The 22,010-nt window shown below is 40.8% G+C and overlaps 1 protein-coding gene across 1 annotated transcript in view; it reads left to right on the top strand.

Moving 5' to 3' along the window:
* The window catches only part of IQCA1 (IQ motif containing with AAA domain 1), an 827,164-nt gene that overhangs the window by 455,548 nt on the left and 349,606 nt on the right, over nucleotides 1–22,010 (top strand). Inside the window, exon 11 of the mRNA XM_030209164.1 lies at nucleotides 21,154–21,252. Coding sequence (XP_030065024.1) covers nucleotides 21,154–21,252 — 99 coding nt within the window. The remainder of the gene's footprint in view (nucleotides 1–21,153; nucleotides 21,253–22,010) is intronic.

The following is a 22,010-nucleotide window of genomic DNA, read 5'->3' on the forward strand; positions in this document are numbered from 1 at the left end:
TTTTTTAGTGGGTGCAGTGCACTTCAGGCAGGCGGACCCAAGCCCATACCCCCCCCCCCCACCTGTTACACTTGTGGTGGTAAATGTGAACCCTCCAAAACCCACCCGAAACCTACTGTACCCACATGTAGGTGCCCCCCTTCATCCCTAAGGGCTATGGTAGTGGTGTACAGTTGTGGGGAGTGGATTTTAGGGGGGTTGGGGGCTCAGCACCAAGGTAAGGGAGCTATGTACCTCGGAGCAATGTATGAAGTCCACTGCAGTGCCCCCTGGGTGCCCGGTTGGTGTCCTGGCATGTGAGGGGGACCAGTGCACTACGAATGCTGGCTCCTCCCACGACCAACGGGCTTGCATTTGGTCGTTTTTTGAGATGAGCATCCTCGGTTTCCATTATCGCCGAAAACCGGGGACGACCATCTGTAAGGTCGACCATCTCAACATTTAGGTCGACCATCTCTAAATGTTGAGATTTGGGCATCCCCGACTGTATTATTGAAACGAAAGATGGACGTCCATCTTGTTTCGATAATACGTGTTTTCCCCGCCCCTTCTGCCGAATGTCCTAAGAGATGGATGCCCTTAGGGGGCGCTGGTGAGCCTTTGACTCTGATGGACGTCTGAGATGTGCTCTCCCGCGCTCAGACCAAAAAAAATCGTATGGAAAAGCGCTTTTCATCAAGTTTTTTCTTATAAAACAGTTTCTGCATAGAGGAGACATACCTTAAACATCGGATGTCTTCATCAAAGTCAGAAACCTTTTTGAATCAGCAAGGCAGACCAAAGCGACTGAAGCACGATCCCCCACACCTGAGAAAATGGCTTTGGGGGAAAAAGTGCTCAACCGCTACTATCAGATCCAGCTATGGAAGAGCTGCGAGCCCTGCGTGACCTCTCATCTAAACACTACGAGACACATGCCAGCTAAAAGAAGAGATAACAACTATCTCAACTACTCTTAAGGCCTTTCAGCATGGAGTTGAAGTAATAGAAGAAAGATCAGCACAACGTTCTGCATTATCACAGCTTGATCTCTAGGTACTTCACACTTCAAGAAACTTGAATCAGACCTGGAAGACCTCGCTAACACATCCGACGAAACAACATAAATCCTAGTCTCAAAGAAGGATTGAAGGGACTAATATAATTGAATTTTTATCAAATGGATCCCAGCAGTTTTAAACATAACGTTTGATCCCCTTTGAATTTGAGAGAGCCCATCGCTCCCCTTCCACATTAAAGCTCAATCACAACATCCCAGAATTATAGCTAAACTGCTTCGGTTTCCACATGCTCTCCAGATTCTCACCACTGCTCGTGCACATCATCACTCATATAGAAGGTAAAAACATACTAATTGTGCCTGATCTCGCAAAACAACTGCACAAAAAGGAAGGCCTTTCTCAGCATGCGTGCCCACTTGAGAGATGGGAGCACGCTCCAGCCTCCAGTATCCCGCCAGAATGACGGTTACAATCACAATTCAACTAAATCATACGACTCTCCGGAGCAATTACAAGCCTTCATTGATCAATATCACTCTCAGGAATGACATAATTATCATACAAATTTCACCCTCATGGTATAGCATATTTTTCTTTTTTCTCTTGCATATATAAACCATGCATTAACTCTGTTGTCTCTTACTGAAAACTTCCTATTATAAAAACAACGCCTCCAGCAACTTTTCAAATCATCATTTTTCCACTTCCATAGCACTACTTAACATTTTTCTTCCTTTTAATGGGCATTTGAAATCCAAATCTTTTTTTTATAAACCTCCTTTTAATCAGATGAGGGTATTAATAATAAAGAACATGACTTTTCGCTCTAATGGGATTTTGCTCTCCATATCATTTAATTAGTTTCAACTCCAACGACTACTTCATTAGAGAACAATCAGAGCGATTGTCATTAAAAATGTGGCCAAACTTCTGACTAAATCAGAATACATACAACTACTCCTATGGTCTAGATTAAATTGTGTCTCGATTTGGTCTCAAGAATCACTGGGATACCTTCACACATAATGAAGAAGAATTCGTCCTGCCTGAGATGTCACTTTTTAACTTCAGTTTAAATGGCACACCTCTCCATCTTCACAATGCAACTAAGGCACCTTCATTTTGCAGATTGCCAGAGGCAAAACAGTGGTCAGGGCTTGATGCTCTCTCTTTGCCAGACTTGTCTCCTTGCATCTGAGAGTAACCATATCCACACACTGGGACTTTATCTCTTTGCTTCACAGGTGATTTAACCCCCTGGAGAGAGCTTCAAAAGCTATGAGACTCTTTGAATTCGCCAACAAAGGAGTGAACTTGAGACCACAGAGAATATCACAAGCTTTTACCAAATGATTTCAATCTCAGAAGTGAAAAGAAGACTTAGTATATGGTAAAAGATTTTCCCTAAATGACTTATTCATTTATTAACATCAGTTTAAAAAAAGGGAGAAATAATGTCTTTATTTCATTTTATGTAAATCTAAAAATGTATTTTTTCTCATAACGTGCACTGTTATTTTACATTTTACTTTCCTGAAATAAGATGGCAGATACTTTACTGTCAAATATGTTGTTATATAATTAATCTCAATTTACACATCCTTATCTAATGTTTTTTTCATATCTAATGTGTATTGATATTTCAGACTCCTCTCTCCTCCGATATTAGAATATGGTAATATACAAACTCAAATTTCAGAAATGATGAGAAAATCTAGTGTACTGGCAAAGGATTTTCCCCTAATGGATACATCATTCTCAGGCATCAATTTAACAAAAGTAAATAATACTTCTATCCAACCTTACACATTCTTAACTAATGTATGTTCTAACATAATTTATTTTCTTAATTTACTCTTCTTATATGAAACTATGATGGCAAATATCTTACTATCAAACATGATATTATATGTTTCATCATCTTTTATACTCTATCTAATGTATCTTCTATATAATATTCACTCCTATCTCTAGCTCTTCCTCTTTCATGATGTCAGAAATATGGTAATATACAAACTCAATTCTCAGTAATGTCAAGAAATCTAGTATAATGACAGAGGAATTTTCCATACATGGCTATTTCATTTTAACATCAGTTTAACAAAAAAAAAAAGAAGAAGGGGGGGGGGGGGAAATACTTTTATCTCAGTTTATATATAACTAAATAATGTATTTTCTTTCATAATGTAAACTCTTATTTCAGATTTTTTTTCTCGTTGAAAACAATGGTAAATGTCTTATCAAACATACTGATATACAGTGGTGGAAATAAGTATTTGATCCCTTGCTGATTTTGTAAGTTTGCCCACTGACAAAGACATGAGCCCATAATTGAAGGGTAGGTTATTGGTAACAGTGAGAGATAGCACATCACAAATTAAATCCGGAAAATCACATTGTGGAAAGTATATGAATTTATTTGCATTCTGCAGAGGGAAATAAGTATTTAATCCCTCTGGCAAACAAGACCTAATACTTGGTGGCAAAACCCTTGTTGGCAAGCACAGCGGTCAGACGTCTTCTGTAGTTGATGATGAGGTTTGCACACATGTCAGGAGGAATTTGGTCCACTCCTCTTTGCAGATCATCTCTAAATCTAAGAGTTCTGGGCTGTCGCTTGGCAACTCGCAGCTTCAGCTCCCTCCATAAGTTTTCAATGGGATTAAGGTCTGGTGACTGGCTAGGCCACTCCATGACCCTAATGTGCTTCTTCCTGGCCACTCCTTTGTTGCCTTGGCTGTATGTTTTGGGTCATTGTCGTGCTGGAAGACCCAGCCACGACCCATTTTTAAGGCCCTGGCGGAGGGAAGGAGGTTGTCACTCAGAATTGTACGGTACATGGCCCCATCCATTCTCCCATTGATGCGGTGAAGTAGTCCTGTGCCCTTAGCAGAGAAACACCCCCAAAACATAACATTTCCACCTCCATGCTTGACAGTGGGGACGGTGTTCTTTGGGTATATGCAGCATTTCTCTTCCTCCAAACACGGCGAGTTGAGTTCATGCCAAGAGCTCATTTTTGTCTCATCTGACCACAGCACCTTCTCCCAATCACTCTCGGCATCATCCAGGTGTTCACTGGCAACTTCAGACGGCCGTCACATGTGCCTTCCGGAGCAGGGGGACCTTGCGGGCACTGCAGGATTGCAATCCGTTATGTCGTAATGTGTTACCAATGGTTTTCGTGGTGACAGTGGTCCCAGCTGCCTTGAGATCATTGACAAGTTCCCCCCTTGTAGTTGTAGGCTGATTTCTAACCTTCCTCATGATCAAGGATACCCCACGAGTGTGATTTTGCGTGGAGCCCCAGATCTTGTCGATTGACAGTCATTTTGTACTTCTTCCATTTTCTTACTATGGCACCAACAGTTGTCTCCTTCTCGCCCAGCGTCTTACTGATGGTTTTGTAGCCCATTCCAGCCTTGTGCAGGTGTATGATCTTGTCCCTGACATCCTTAGACAGCTCCTTGCTTGGCCATTTTGTAGAGGTTAGAGTCTGACTGATTCACTGAGTCTGTGGACAGGTGTCTTTCATACAGGTGACCATTGCCGACAGCTGTCTGTCATGCAGGTAACGAGTTGATTTGGAGCATCTACCTGGTCTGTAGGGGCCAGATCTCTTACTGGTTGGTGGGGGATCAAATACTTATTTCCCTCTGCAGAATGCAAATAAATTCATATACTTTCCACAATGTGATTTTCCGGATTTAATTTGTGATGTGCTATCTCTCACTGTTACCAATAACCTACCCTTCAATTATGGGCTGCTCATGTCTTTGTCAGTGGGCAAACTTACAAAATCAGCAAGGGATCAAATACTTATTTCCACCACTGTATATTTCATCTCAACTCACACACTCTCATCTTGTATATCTTCTATCTAATATATATTCTTATCTCAGACTCTTTTACCTTTCTGGTGTCAGAAATATGACATTATATAGACACAATCTCAGAAATGACAAGAAGATATAGTATAATGACAATGGAACTTCCATGAGTGACTATTTCATGTATAAACATTAGTTTAAAAAAAGAAAAAGCAATGTCTATATTTCACTAAAACGCCCAAGTTCCGACCTAAATCAGGAGATGGACGTTTATCTCACAAAAACGAATAACAAGGTATAATCGAAAGCCGAATTTGGACGTTTTCAACTGCACTCCATCGCGGAAGCGTACAAAGTTGACGGGGGCGTGTCGGAGGTGTGGTGAAGGCGGGACTGGGGCATGGTTATCACCTGAACAGAGATGGGCGCCTTTCGCCGATAATGGAAAAAAGTATGCGTTGTATCTAGAATTTAGGGCACTTTTCCTGGACCCGTTTTTTCACGAATAAGGCCCCAAAAGGTGCCCTAAATGACCAGATTACCACCAGAGGGAATCGGGGATGACCTCCCCTGACTCCCCCAGGTGGTCACTAACCCCCTCACCACAAAAAATGATGTTTCACAACTTTTTATTTTTCACCCTCAAATGTCATACCCACCTCCCTGGCAGCAGTATGCAGGTCCTTGGAGCAGTTGTTAGGGGGTGCAGTGGACTTCAGGCAGGTGGACCAGGCCCATCCCCCCCACCTGTTACAATTGTGCTGCTTAATGCTTAGTCGTCCAACCCCCCAAACCCACTGTACCCACATGTAGGTGCCCCCTTCACCCCTAGGGTTATAGTAATGGTGTAGACTTGTGGGTAGTGGGTTTGAGGGGGATTTGGGGGGCTCAACACACAAGGGAAGGGTGCTATGCACCTGGGAGCCTTCTTTTACCTTTTTTTTTTGTGTAAAAGTGCCCCCTAGGGTGCCTGGTTGGTGTCCTGGCATGTGAGGGGGACCAGTGCACTATGAATCCTGGCCCCTCCCATGAACAACTGCCTTGGTATTATTCGTTTTTGAGCTGGGCACTTTCATTTTCCATTATCGCTGAAAAGCAAAAACGCCCAGCTCACAAATTGTCGAATAAAACATGGACATCTATTTTTTTTCGAAAATACGGTTCGGTCCGCCCCCTTCACGGACCCATTCTTGGAGATAAACGCCCATGAGATAGACGTTTCGTTCGATTATGCCCCTCTCTATATACTGTCAACTAAAGTATTCTCATCAACTAATGTATACTCATCCAATATATTCCTAACTAAAATTACTTTCTTATCTTAGATTCTATCCCTAGAATTATAGCAACAGATATCTTGTTACCAAATATATTGTTACATACCTGTTAAACCCATATTTACATTTTTGAAATATGGCAATGTTTTCTCTTATTATTAACTCATAATGTAATTTAAATAACCAAGTGCATTATTCCATATTACAATATATCACTTATCCCCTTCTTGATCTCTCTGAGCGGGGATAGGACTCTTAGATGTCCCTATCACGGGAACCAGCACCATGGTCTTTTTCATCAAATTATGGTTTATGCTTAATTTTTTTTGTATTTTGTAGAAGCCTAGTTGTTATTGGCTTTCATAGTAAGTTTTTCTGTTCTTTCTCTGTGCCAAGAATTATACACTCGCTCATGTTTCTGAATTTCCCTCAGTCAATAATACTGAAAATTATAAATCTTTGAAATATGACCTCTTTAACACCTAACACTCCTCCAACTCCAGCTATCTCTTTAATATCTTGGAATGTAAATGGCTGAGACATCCAGTAAAGCGGAAAAAGTGTTTACACACCTAAAGAAATTAAAACCTTCTATCATTTTTATACAAGAAACTCATGTAACTGATCTTACACATATGCTTACTCCATACAAGTGGATATCTAATATAATAGATGCTCCATCTGTTGGAAGGAAAAATGGTGTATCAATCCTTTTCTCTAAGGATACACAGGTAACTGTAGTAGAAAAGGCTGTAGATAATCAAGGCAGATGGATAATTGCTCATGTAGAAATTGTATCTCAACCCTTACTGTTAGTTAACATATATGCACCAAAATGTGATTCTCCAGAATTCTTCTCCTCCCTGTTTAAAAATATATCTTCCTTTAAAGTATGCCTATATGCTTCTCAGGAGATTTTAATCTTCCACTAGATGTTTGGATGGATAATCACTCCTCAGCAAAAAAATTGAGACAAAAGTTGCTCAGACTCTAAAATCCCTTCTGACACAATTCAACTTGGTTGATCCATGGAGAATTTTCCATCCCGCACCAAAGAGTTTTCTTCCATTCGCTACCACATAATAGCTTTTCAAGAATAGATTATTTTCTCCTCTCAGCTACTCTCTTACCACAAGTCTTAAAATCTGATATACACGCTAAGAGTCATATCAGATCATTCTCCCATCTCTCTTCACATAGCATTTTCAAATACACAAACATCAAAATCACCAATTTGGAGACTTAACTCTCAGATTTTGAGAGACGAGTCTATCAAATCCCGGTTAGAATCTTTCATATCAGAATTCTTTAAATTTAATCCTCCGGGTACAGCTGCCCCAATCACCATCTGGGAGTCATTTAAAGCTACCCTGCGAGGAGATTCATCTCAATATCAGCTCATATTAAAAAACAACAAAATACTCTTATTAAAATATGGAAACTGAGCTAAAGGACTATGAACAAAAATATCTCATAGCTCCAGATCAGAATCTTCTAAACTCTATTTATAAATTAAAATATGCTTATAATAAATTGTGCACTAGTCTTGCTAGAGAAGAAATATTTCAAACCAAATCCAGATTCTATCTTGAAAGTAATAAAAGCAGGTAAACTTCTTGCCAATTACCTTAAGCGTAAACGTATCAAAATTCAAATACCATCAATTAAAAATATAAAAATAAAGTAACAACTATTACCTCGGATATCCTACAGACATTTTCTGAATTCTATCAAAAACTATATCAATCTGAATTTACTGGAGATTCAAAAGAAATAGAAGCTTTCCCTCTCCCCTTTATCTCATCCTAAATGGTCACAAGCTGATAGTAATTTATTATCTAATTCGATGGAATTGAAGAACTACTGATCGCATTATCTGATCTCCCATCTGGAAAGCCCCAGGACCAGACGGATACCCAGTTGAAATGTATAAGATTCTCAAAAACTCTCTATCGCCGAATCTGCTGAGTTCTATTCAATAATTTATCTCCCACTGAAACTAGTTTCAATCATTTCTCTGAGGCTGTAATAACAGTAATACCCAAACCAAATAAGGATCCCCAACTAGTCCAAAATTATAGAACAATATCTCTTCTTAATTTGGATTATAAAATATTTGCCAAAATTCTCTCTATAGATTAAAAAAAGTAATTGGAAAAATATCTCCCTCGCAAGTTGGATTTATGCCAAACAGGCGCATCATAGATAACTCAAGACTATTCTTTCACATTTCCCAAATAGCGAAAACTTGTCCTGTCCCTGCCATGGCCATGTCTCTAGACGCAGAGAAGGCATTCGACAGGGTCGAATGGCAATTCTTATTTGCAGTGCTTAAATGGTTTGGAGCCCCTGACAACTACATCGATAAAGTCAGAGTACTATATACTAACCCATCTGCAAAAATTATAGCAAATAATACCCTGTTGGGATCCTTCACACTGGGTCAAGGAACCCGACAGGGTTGTCCACTTTCTCCGTTCTTGTTTAACTTAGTATTGGAACCTCTCTTAATTGCAATAAAAGAAAAAACTGACATTATCGGTATATCATACAAAAGTAAACAGTACAAATTATCAGCATATGCTGATGATATTCTTATTTATATCACCATCCATCCTCTTCCATACCAGCATTACTCCTCACTCATTAATAACTTCTCTGCTGTCTCAGGTTACAAATCAATCAATCCAAATCTGAAGTCCTTCCACTCAACATTCTCATGTCAAAAGACTTGATTGATCCCTTCAAACTATCCTGGTCTAATAAATCAATTAGATATCTTGGTATCGATCTCTACTCCTCAATACATGACACTATCAAATTTAACTGTAATAACATATTGACCTTTCTCAAAAATCTTCTTTTATCATGGCACCCCTTAAATATTTCTTGGTGGAGAGAATTGAAACAATCAAAATGATGGTAATGCCCTAAAATCAATTACATACTCAGCATGATACCTGTATTATTCATTCATCATTTTACAAACAAATAGACACACTCCTAACATCTTTCCTATGGAAATCTAAACAATCCAGAATTTCATTAAAAAAACTCAAAGCCCCAAAAGAAAAAAATTGGTATCCTTTTTCCAGACTTTATGCTTTATCATAAAGCCCTTATAGCTCAGCAGGGATGTCAATGGTTTTCTACTAACATTGATTATACTCCTACTTGGCTATCAATAGAACAAAATATAGTTCAACCTTTTCACCTTCCCCATCTTCTTACATGTACATTAAGTGCATCACAAAAAGAAAATATAATCATCACTAACACCAAAATATGCCTTTTACACCTAGACGGTATCCTTGAGCATCCACTTAATAAATCTCTACATTCCTCACTATGTATAATCCAGATTTTCTTATAGATAAACCTTTTTATTGGAAAATATAGTCTGATTGTAACATTTGGTATCTCAAAGATACATATAACAGCAAAGAAAAATCCATTAACTCATTCTCAGATCTCCAACTAAATATAATATTCCTTCTTCACAATATTACAGATGGCTACAAATATCACAATGTATAAAATCATTTAGTAAAAAAAAGAAAATTCCTTCTCTTTCAACTCCCACAATATTCCAACTTTGTGAGACTGTACTTCACACAGGACATGTAGCATCCGCATTATACAAACTATTCTTGTCTTGCATCTATAAAAAACACAACACGCTAATACAAACTTGGGAGAATGACATACATACAGTGGTGTGCTGGAGCCGGCTCGCACCGGCTCGCAAGAGCCGGTTGTTAAATTTTCTTCCGGCTTGCGAGCCGGTTGTTGAAAATAGCGAGCCGGCTCTAGCTCTCCGCCCTCCCTCCTCCCTCCCTCCGGATCCGCCTCACCGCCCTCTTGTTTTTTAAATTCTTCGCTTCCAGTGCCGAGTCGCCGACTGTCCTGAGTCCTCCCTTGCCGATTTGCGCTTTAAAAATGGCCGCCGAGACTTCCAGAGGCGGCCTCGCGAGACTTCGTCTGAAGTCTCAGCGGCCATTTTGAAGCGCAAATCGGCAAGGGAGGACTCAGGACAGTCGGCGACTCGGCGCTGGAAGCGAAGAATTTAAAAAACAAGCGGCAGTGAGGGACCGGACTGGGAGGGAGGGAGGGAGGGAGGAGGAGAAGAATTCACTAAACAACTCGGGAGGGGATGGCAGGGGGGAAAAGAGAGTCGCTGCTGGGCATGGGTGGATGGAGGGGGTCGCTGGACATGGGTGCATGCAGGGCAGGGCAGAGGAGGGTCGCTGGGTATGGGTGCATGCAGGGCAAGGCAGAGGAGGGTCACTGCTGGACATGGGTGCATGCAGGGCAGGGGAGAGGAGGGTACACTGCTGGACATGGGTGCATATAGGGCAGGGGAAAGGAGGGTCACTGCTGCACATGGGTGCATGCAGGGGAGAGGAGGGTCACTGCTAGACATCTGGGTGCATGCAGGGCAGGGCAGAGGAGGGTCGCTGGGTATGGGTGCATGCAGGGCAGGGGACAGGAGGGTCACTGCTGGACATGGGTGCATGCAGGGCAGGGGAGAGGAGGGGAGAGAGAAGAAATGCTGGACATGGATGGAGGGGAGAGAAGAGTGAGGAAGGAGGTGAGATGAGGGAAAAGGAAGAGAGGAGAAAAACTGCACATGGATGAAGAAAATAGGCAGAAGCTGAGGACCAGAAATGAAGAAGAAAGGAGGAAAGAAATAAATGGAAAGGAAGCCCTGGAAACGGAGTTAAGAGTACAGATAGCAGCAGAATCGGATACTGGGCCAGCATGATCAGAAAAACAGTCACCAGACAACAAAGGTAGAAAAAAAATCATTTTATTTTCATTATAGTGTTTGGAATATGTTCACTTTGAGAATCAGGTGCTCAACATTAAAAGTTTATATTTATTTACTTATTTATGGCATTTTATCCCACATTAAACATGAATTAGATTGGAACCTGGGATCATTTAATTTTTTTTTCCTGGAAAGAGTAATGCATTGCCCCCCTCCCCCGCTATAGCCAGCTCTGCAATTTTGGGGGGGGGCCCAGAGGTGGACGGGGGGGGGGGGGGGGGCGCAGTGGTGGACTGGGGAGAGAGCCTGTTGTTAAAAATTTACCAGCACACCACTGCATACATATATTAGTTCCTGAACACACTAAAGATAAACTATGGCTCTCTCTCATCAAACCACTACCATCTGCTAACATAAGTACATAAGTAATGCCATACTGGGAAAAGACCAAGGGTCCATCAAGCCCAGCATCCTGTCCATGACAGCGGTCAATCCAGGCCAAGGGCACTTGGCAAGCTTCCCAAACATACAAACATTCTATACATGTTATTCCTGGAATTGTGGATTTTTCCCAAGTCCATTTAGTAGCGGTTTATGGACTGGTCCTTTAGGAAACCGTCCAACCCCTTTTTAAACTCTGCTAAGCTAACCGCTTCACATCCACCTGTTCCACTCCACTCATTATTTTATATACCTCTATCATGTCTCCCTCAGCCGTCTCTTCTCCAAGCTGAATATCCATAGCCTCCTTAATCTTTCTTCATAGGGAAGGCGTCCCATCCCCGCTATTATTTTAGTCGCCCTTCTCTGCACCTTTTCCAATTCTACTATATCTTTCTTGAGATGCGGCGACCAGAATTGAATACAATACTCAAGGTGCGGTCGCACCATGGAGCGATACAATGGCATTATAACATCTTCACACCTGTTTTCCATACGTTTCCTAATAATACCCAACATTCTATTCGCTTTCCGAGCCGCAGCAGCACACTGAGCAGAAGGTTTCAGTGTATTATCGACGACGACAACCAGATCCCTTTCTTGGTCCGTAACTCCTAACGTGGAACCTTGCATGACGTAGCTATAATTCGGGTTCTTTTTTCCCACATGCATCACCTTGCACTTGCTCACATTAAACATCATCTGCCATTTAGCCGCCCAGTCTCCTAGTCTCATAAGGTCCTCTTGTAATTTTTCACAATCCTGTCGCGATTTAACAACTTTGAATAACTTTGTGTCATCAGCAAATTTAATTACCTCGCTAGTTACTCCCATCTCTAAATCATTTATAAATATATTAAAAGCAGCGGTCCTAGCATAGACCCCTGAGGAACCCCACTAACTACCCTTCTCCATTGTGAATACTGCCCATTTAACCCCACTCTCTGTTTCCTATCCTTCAACCAGTTTTTAATCCACAATAGGACATTTCCTCCTATCCCATGACCCTCCAATTTCCTCTGTAGCCTTTCATGAGGTACCTTGTCAAACACCTTTTGGAAATCCAGATACACAATATCAACCGGTTCCCCTTTGTCCACATGTTTGTTTACTCCTTCAAAGAATTGAAGTAAATTGGTCAGGCAAGATTTCCCCACACAAAAGCCGTGCTGACTCGGTCTCAGTAATCCATGTCCTCAGATGTGCTCTGTAATTTTGTTTTTAATAATAGCCTCTACCATTTTCTCTGGCACTGACGTCAGACTCACCGGTCTATAATTTCCCGGATCTCCCCTGGAGCCTTTTTAAAAAATCGGTGTTACATTGGCCACCCTCCAATCTTCCGGTACCACGCTCGATTTTAAGGATAAGTTGCATATCACTAGCAGTAGCTCCGCAAGCTCATTTTTCAGTTCTATCAGTACTCTAGGATGAATACTATCCGGTCCAGGAGATTTGCTACTCTTTAGTTTGCTGAACTGCCCCATTACGTCCTCCAGGTTTACCGTGAAGTCAGTAAGTTTCTCCGACTCGTCAGCTTGAAATACCATTACAATCAATGTATTTCCTCTACCATAGATCTGTGTGGACACCGAGGAAACTACACTCTGCACGTCTAACCCCCACAAACCTATGCTGGCATTGTAATGGAACATGTGGAACATTACTGCACATGTTATTTGATTGCCCTCATATTCAAAAATTTTGGAAAGCAATATGGACCATCATTAGTAAAATATTTGATTCAGATATTCCACTAACTTCCTCATTAATAATTTTGAAATTCTGTTCTCCAGAATTCACGTTCTCTCCCAATAATTACAAATTGTTTGACATATTAGTTACTATAGCACAACGTATGATTCTAAATAATTGGAAAACCTCTTCAGTGTGAAATGAACATTTCTGGTTGCAATCTGTTCTAATGTACCACAAGCTAGAATTGGCTTCCGCCACATTCACAGGATCAATAATTAAAACAAATACTGTATGGTCTCCAATTGCTTCCTATCTTGATTCCATTACAAATGAAACTACATAAACGATAACTACTTATCTTAGATTACTATTATAACTATAATTATATAATTCCTTGGCACACTATAATCCATTATATATCTCCATAATGCATCTTTATTTCTTTTGGTTAATGTTATGTACTATTTACATTGTACTAAAATCAATAAAAAAATCTTAGAAAAAAAAAAAAGAGATGGATGCCCTTAGAGAAGGCGTCCCCATTCGATTATGCCCCTCCACATCAACTAGTGAATAAACTCCTAGATACCAACCGGGTCATTGCATCAAAAATAGACACCCCATCTGCAGACAAACTTGCTAAGTATTTCAACGAAGAAATTGTAAATCTACGCAACATGTTACCCTAAGGAAACACAGACATTGAAAACTTCGTAGACGAGCTGGACCCAATAAATGGAGAACACCCGGCGGACCGCACTTGGCTAAACTTCGCCCCCCTTACCGTCGATACTGTAGCATGGGCGCTCAGGAGTTTCACCAACACTCACTGCAAATTAGATACATGTCCCAACTACTTACTGAAATCAGCCCCTGACCGCTTCATAGTAGATCTCATATCCTACCTAAACTACGTGCGTCAAAAAGGTCTCTTCCCGATGGAAAAGAGTATAATATTCTACTCACCCCGATACCAAAGGACCCCACGAAAAAAGCAAATGAAATCACCAACTACTGACCAGTAGCATCCATCCCGCTGTCAGTCAAACTGATGGAAGGTATGGTAGCCAAACAGCTAACAGACTACATAAACAAATTCTCAATATTACACGAATCACAGTCTGGCTTTCGCCCGTTACACAGCACAGAAACAGTACTACTCACCATACTAGCCAAATTCAAGCAGGAAATAGCAATAGGAAACAACATCCTCCTCCTCCAATTCGACATGTCTAGTGCATTCGACATGGTAAACCATAACATAGTAATAAGATTACTTGACAAATTCGAGATTGCTGGCAACATACTTAACTGGATCAAGGGTTTCCTAACCACAAGAACCTATCAGGTAAAGTCAAAATCAAACATATCATCACCGTGGAAAACAGATTGCAGAGTACCACAAGGCTCACCGCTATCCCCGATCCTCTTCAACCTAATGATGACCACACTAACCAAGGCCTTATTTAACCAAGGTCTTAACCCTTTCATCTATGCAGACGATGTCACTATATACATCCCTTACAGATCCACAGTGACAGAAATCGCTAACTAAATCAAGACTGGCTTAAATACCATGGACTCTTTGGCAAATGCATTTCAACTAAAACTCAATAAAGAAAAACTCACTGTCTTATCCTGTCATCCCAATACACCACGGACAATCCCACAACTATCAACAACCAGACCACACCCTCCCTGTCTCAGACAGCCTGAACATACTCGGCGTTACACTGGACCGCAACATTACACTAGAAAGCCAAGTAAAATCCACAACAAAGAAAATGTTCTACTCAATGTGGAGGATCAAACGCGTGAAACAATACTTCCTGAGGGAAACATTCCGCAACCTGATACAATTGATGGTACTGAGCCATGCTGACTACTGCAATGGAATCTACGCAGGATGCAAAGAACAAATCCTAAAGAAACTTCAGACCGCACAAAACACGGCTGCAAGACTCATCTTCGGAAAAACACGATTTGAAAGCGCAAAACCCCTTCGTGAAAAACTACACTGGCTCCCAATCAAAGAATGCATTGCCTTCAAAATCTGGTTCATAAAATCATATATGGTGAAGCACCGGATTCTAATTCCACTTTATCTTTTTTGAGATGCAGCGACCAGAATTGAACACAATATTCGAGGTGCGGTCGTACCATGGAGCAATACAAATGCATTATAATGTCCTCATTATTGTTTTCCATTTCTTTCCTAATAATATCTAACATTCAATTTGCTTTCTTAACTGCCACAGTACACTGAGCAGAAGGTTCCAATGTATCATCAACGACGACACTTAGATCCCTTTCTTGGTCGGTGACTCCTACCGTGGAACCTTGCATGACGTAGCTATAATTTGGGTTCCTCTTTCCGATATGCATCACTTTGCACTTGCTCACATTAAATGTCATCTGCATTTAGACGCCCAGTCTCGTAAGGTCCTCTTCTAATTTTTCACAATCCTCCCTCAATTTAACTACTTTGAATAACTTTGTGTCATCAGCAAATTTAATTACCTCACTAGTTACGCCCATCTCTAGGTCATTTATAAATATGACACAAAGTTATTCAGGGTCATCAAGTTGCAGGAGGAGTGTGAAAGATTACAGGAGGACCTCGCGAGACTGGGGGATTGGGCGTGCAAGTGGCAGAAGAAGTTCAATGTTGACAAGTGCAAAGTGATGCATGTGGGTAAGAGGAACCCGAATTACAGCTATGTTATGCAAGGTACCGCGTTAGGAGTCACGGACCTAGAAAGGGATCTGGGAGTCATCGTTGATAAGATGTAAAAAACTTCTGCTCAGTGTGCTGCAGCGGCTAAAAAGCGCACAGAATGTTGAGTATTATTAGGAAAGGGATGGAAAACAAACACAAGGATGTTATAATGCTGTTGTATCGCTCCATGGTGCGACCGCACCTCGAGTATTGTGTCCAATTCTGGTCGCCGTAGCTCAAAAAAGATATAAAGGAATTAGAGAAGGTGCAGAGAAGGGCAACGAAAATGATAGCGGGAATGGAACGAATTCCCTATGAGGAAAGGCTGAGAAGGTTAGGGCTCTTCAGCTTGGAGAAAAGGCGGCTGAGGGGTGATATGATAGAAGTCTACAACATAATGAGCGGATTAGAGCAGACAGATGTGAAACGTTTGCTTGCACTTTCAAACAACAATAAAACCAGGGGACACAAGATGAAGCTAGAATATGGTAGATTTAAAACAAATAGGAGAAAGTTTTTCTTTACTCAGCGTGTAGTTAGACTCTGGAACTCGTTGCTAGAGAATATAGTGACAGCAGCTGGCCTTACGGAATTTAAAGGGGGTTTGGACAGATTCCTGAGGGGAAAATCCATTGAGCATTATTAAAATTTTATTTGGGGGGGGGGGGGGTTGCCGGGTTCTTGAAGCCTGGATTGACTGCTGTCGGAGACAGGATGCTGGGCTTGATGGACCCTTGGTCTTTTCCCAGTATGGCGGTGCTTATGTACTTATGTTAAAAAGCAGTGGTTCCAGCACAGACCCCTGGGGAACCCCACTAACTACCCTTCTCCTTTGAGAATACTGACCATTTAACCCTACTCTCTGTTTTCTATTTTTTAACCAGTTTTTAATCCACAATAGGACAGTACCTCCTATCCCATGACTCTCCAATTTCCGCTGATATTTTTCTTGATGTACTTTGTCAAACGCCTTCTGAAAATCCAGATACTCAATATCAACCGGCTCACTTTTATCCACATGTTTGTTCACTCCTTCATAGAAGTGCAATAGATTGGTGAGGCAAGATTTCCCTTCACTAAATCCACGTTGACTTTGTCTCATTAATCAATGCTTTTGAATATGCTCTGTAATTTTGTTCTTTATAATAGTCTCTACCATTTTGCCTGGCACCGACGTCAGACTCACCGGTCTATAATTTCCCGGATCTCCTCTGGAACCTTTTTAAAAAATCGGCGTTTCATTGGCCACCCTCCCATCTTCCGGTACCATGCTTGATTTTAAGGATAAATTACATATTACTAACTATAGCTCCACAAGTTCATTTTTCAGTTCTATCAGTACTCTGGGATGAATACCATCCGGTCCAGGAGATTTGCTATTCTTCAGTTTGTAGAACTGCCCCATTACATCCTCCAGGTTTATAGAGAATTCATTCAGTCTCTCTGCCTCGTCAGCTTCGAATACCATTTCTGGCACCAGTATCTCTCCCAAATCTTCTTTGGTGAAGACCGAAGCAAAGAATTCATATAATCTCTCCGCTGTGGCTTTGTATTCCATGATCGCCCATTTTACTCCTCGGTCATCTAATGGTCCAACCGATTCTTTTGCCGGCTTCCTGCTTTTAATATACCTAAAATCAAATTTCACTATGTGTTTTTGCCTCCAACGCAATCTTTTGGAAAGCTCCCTCAGTAGGGATCTTCCTTGAATGGTGACTGGAGCCACAAACCCCAGTGGGTCGTTCAGGACTATTGACTGTAGACAAGACACCTCTGCATGTTTATGGCTTCTCTTGGGTGGAAACTTGAAAGGTAAAAATGTCTCTCTTCAAATCCCAATATAACCAATGGTTTCTCTGAAGCAGAGGTGTGTCTACTCTTAGATCTAGATCCTTTAAATCTTTGACAAAATCCTCTGCAGGAAATGCTCTCATTACTTCTGGACTGTTAGAGATGATTTTATGAAATCTCAGATTGGCCTCTGCCAGCATTGTTTGCCTTAGCAAGTCAATGGCTTCTCCTTTGGTAGATAAGGACTTCAAACTATCATCTACATAAAAGTCTCTCTCAGTGAAATGTCTGGCATCTGTACCATATTCCTTTTCTCCCTCTTGGGCTGGCCTTCTAAGCCCGTAGGTTACTACTGCAGGTGATGGACTGTTATCAAAGACTTGAACTCTCATTCTGTATTCCGCGATCTCCTGGTTGATGTCATTGTAATGGCACCACAAGCATCTCAAATAATCTGTAGTTTATGTGTACAACAAAGCAATAGAATATTTGCTGTTCTGGCAATAGGGTTCTTTCTGAAGGAAATCAAGACTCCTAATAGGCTGTTGATCATGCCAGACCCAGAAACAGCACATTGTTGACCTTGAAATTCCTTGAAACTGAGCATCGAGCACAATCCTGATCTGGCCTGGTTTTTTGGATGATACACACCAAAGGTAGGTAAAGGGGTTGGGCTGCATCTGCAGAGCGGACCAGTCCAGGCATCAGAACAGTAAGTGACTATGCTAGGTGTGGGGAACCTGGCAGGTAGCTGAGGCAGTGATGTTGATGTTGTACATGCTGACTATGGAGTCCCATTCCAAGGGAGTATGAAGGGGAGAGACTCAAGAGGCCCAGAGGGGTGTTATGTTGTTAGGCATGTCACATGGGAAACATTGTGGGGGCAGAGCAGGGCAGGGGGTTTGCAACTTGGGTACGATTTTGACCACCAATGTGGGGACGCGTTTCGAATGGCGCCACTGAGATTGGGGAACATTGTGGGAGTGGGGTGGAGGTTTGCAACATGACAGGGACGCGACCAGCCGACCACGACCTCGGGGCCCCTGTGAGCATGAGGCCGTATGCAGTCGCCCCTGTCACCCCTGCCTTAGACCAGCACTGATTGATCCAACCAGAAAGGTGTGGGTCTATATCAGAAAACATCAAGATGAGCCTTGGAACCTAATGTGGCTAATGTGAATACCCTAGAAGGAAAAAGGGAGAATACTTGATAAACACTTACTGAATCCTTATTTTTTCAATGGCTTCAGTTATGGTCAGTATTAAGAAATGTAACCCCCCCCCCCACCCCCATTTACAACCTTTTCACGAACCCCTGATATCATCAAAATTTGCTTCCAACTACAATCTACTGGACACGTAGTTTCCTATATTTACAAATGCTTTAAAAACACCACACCAATTAAAACCACAGGTTTATGTAAATGCTGGGAGGAATATATTTCCCAGCCTATTCCTGATAATGTTTGGGAAACTTTATGGTCCTGTATATATGTCTACCAGATCTTCTTCTATTGCATAATCTCTAGGGGGGGGGGGGGTTCCTTCACAGAATATACTGGACAGCTCTCCGATCATATCACACTAACTCTTCTCTTTCAAAATTACGTTGGTCTTGTAACCAATCGATTGGCTCATAGAAACATATGTTATTTCAGTGTCCCCATGTTCAATTATTCTGGTTCAGGGTGTGGAAAACCATATGTCATATCTTTAGTATTTCTAATGCCACATGTCTTTAAACATTTACTACTTAAAAGTGTATGTTTTCAACATATTCTATCTGACAATGATTGCTCCATGTTTAACACCCTAATTGATATAGCTTTAAAACTCTGTTTGCATTTTGGAAGAACTTAGACTTAGTTAAATATGAGATTTGGTGGAATTCATTATCCTCCATATATAAGTATGAACGGTACATTGCTAAAAAATCAAGTTCTTCTCTGAATGTTACTAAGAAATGGTCTGCTTTTTCTCAATATTTACAATCCTCTAATCATTCACCCTGATACAATAGATATGATTTATCTCTGTATATCCTTGATGCTTCCCCATTATATCATTTTTGATTGCCCCTCATGTGTTATTGTTTAATGTTTGTACTTTTCCTGTTTTTGATTTTTCTTATAAAAAGATATCGACATTTAATTACTTATAAAGTTGTTAATGCACAAACAAACCTTTTCCGAAGGAAAGGAAGCTTCAAGGAGGTAGACTCAGGAGGAGCAATGTCAGAAAACATTGGGGGGGGGGGGGGGGGGGGTCATGGAGATGCCTAGAATGCACCCTCAGAGAAGATGTTACAGACTAAAACAGTGATGGAATTCAAAAAGGAGTAGCATTTACAGGGAGGATCTCAATATAGCAAGGAAAAGCACTTCAGCTCCAAACAGCAATGAAATGACTTGTGCTTTTCAAGAAATCATGGGGGGTGAATGGAGGGACCAGCACAGAGTAGTAGTTATAGCACTGAATAAAGACATGGGGTCTAACCTGCATGCAGCAACAATTACAACCCTAATGATCTTACTGGGCAGAATAGATGGGCCATATATATCTTTATCATCTAGTATTTACTATATTTGTCAAAAGCTATTGATTTTTGGACATTGCCTTAGGACTATTATGGAGGCACACCTAACCAGTCTGATTTTTAGGATATCCAAAATAAATACTGGTATTCATGAGAGAGGATTATATACACTTGGTCTCCAATGTATGCAGATCTATCTCCTATATATATTTTTGTGGCACTTATGAAAACCGAGTTAGACTGATGTGCCTCCATAAGAGGCTTGTGAAATACTGCTGTAAAAGGTAGCCCTTCTTTCCCAAACAGTATCAACAATTTCCAGAATCCTCCAAGTCTGCCTTAAATAATTTTGGTGGTATCTAGTACTCTCTGGTAAGAATTTTAGAACTGTATCAAATTTAACTTTACTGCCCTAAGGTGCAGTCCAAGACTGGTTAGCATCTTGTTCCATCTTTTCACAGTAATTGATTTGTTCAACTCATGTTCCTGAAAGCAATTTAATTTCTTAACAGGGTCTTTTACTAAACTGCAGTATTGTTTTTAGCTTGCGGTAAAAATCAGTTGGCACTAAACACTGAGATGCCCTCAGGAATATAATGGGTATCTTGGCATTTACCTCCAGCTGATTTCTACTGCAAGCTGAAAATGCTACCACAGCTTAGTAAAAGACCCCCTAAGAGAGGCAGTAGGGGGCATATATATTAGAATCAAGCAACAGAGAAATAAAATTGGATATATGTTGGCATACCTTCAAGTAAGATATCAAAAATGCCTTAGATGGATCATAAGATCTCAGCATAAGCACAAGGTATCAAATGAATTTGCTCCAAATCTTTATTAATCAGTGTTTTGTATTCAGTTTGTGTTTCTAATTGATGATATAAATATTTTTGAAGATAGATATCTTTCATTTAGACCAGATATGCACAGAATTATTTATTTTATTATGATACTAATCAGTAGGTTGCATGAGACCTTGATGTAAACTATTCTATGAGAAAGGAAAATGCCACTATTCATTGATATGGGTGTGGAAATGTTTAATTACTTAAGTAACAGATATCTTCACCCTTAACTCCTTTGGAGCAGGTGGATGAACTGATGCGGCAAGAACTGAAAAACCTGAAACTGGCTGTGGACAGACAGAAGGGAAGAAAACAGAAAAAAAGTAAAAAAGGCGGAAAAAAGGTAGCTTGTATTTTTTTTTTAAAGAAATGTGTCTTTTATTCCATATTTAATTGTATTCCTGTTGCACTCCTGTCCTTTCCTCTGTGACAGGAGTAGCCTTCTGAAGGTCTCCTGGAGGGTGGACTCTCGAGTAATCTCCCCCCCCCCCCCCCCAGGCAGAACCCCAGGCAAGAAAATCTCTGGCTTCCAAATAAATATTAGACTTAATAAATGTTTATTCAAAGAAGCCAATAAGTAATTATTGAAATATTAACAAATAAAATCCCAATAGAGTATAATATGTAGCAAAGAAAAAGAGTTTTCCCTGGGAGCTATCAATATGTCTACCTGCTAGTATAGACACACTGAGGCTCTCCATCCTCAGTTCTGTTTCCTGTTATATAACTTTTCTTCCTTTCTTAATTACCATTCCTACCTAATGAATATGCATCTTTCCAGAACATCCTATTTCCTTTTATGGTGAATCCTGTTCTAGCACTTTCTTTCATCTTCCAACTCCTATCATTTATTCCCTATTTGCATGGACAGTTAGGGCCTGTCATGTACATAAGCATACGTTTTCATTAGATAATGGTGGACCTATATACCACTTATGCATAGTCACTATGATAGTGCCCACACCCTCTTGCTGGAGCTACAATTTTACCTAAACCCACATACTTCTCCTTTTGATTGTTTATCTGGATACTGCCGTTGTCCTCAGTCATAGGGGTCTCTGACTCTTGGTTGCTGACAAGCAACTTATCACAAGTTAGCAC

The sequence above is a fragment of the Microcaecilia unicolor genome, chromosome 7 (assembly GCF_901765095.1).
Source record: "Microcaecilia unicolor chromosome 7, aMicUni1.1, whole genome shotgun sequence".
Taxonomy (NCBI): Eukaryota; Metazoa; Chordata; class Amphibia; order Gymnophiona; family Siphonopidae; genus Microcaecilia; species Microcaecilia unicolor.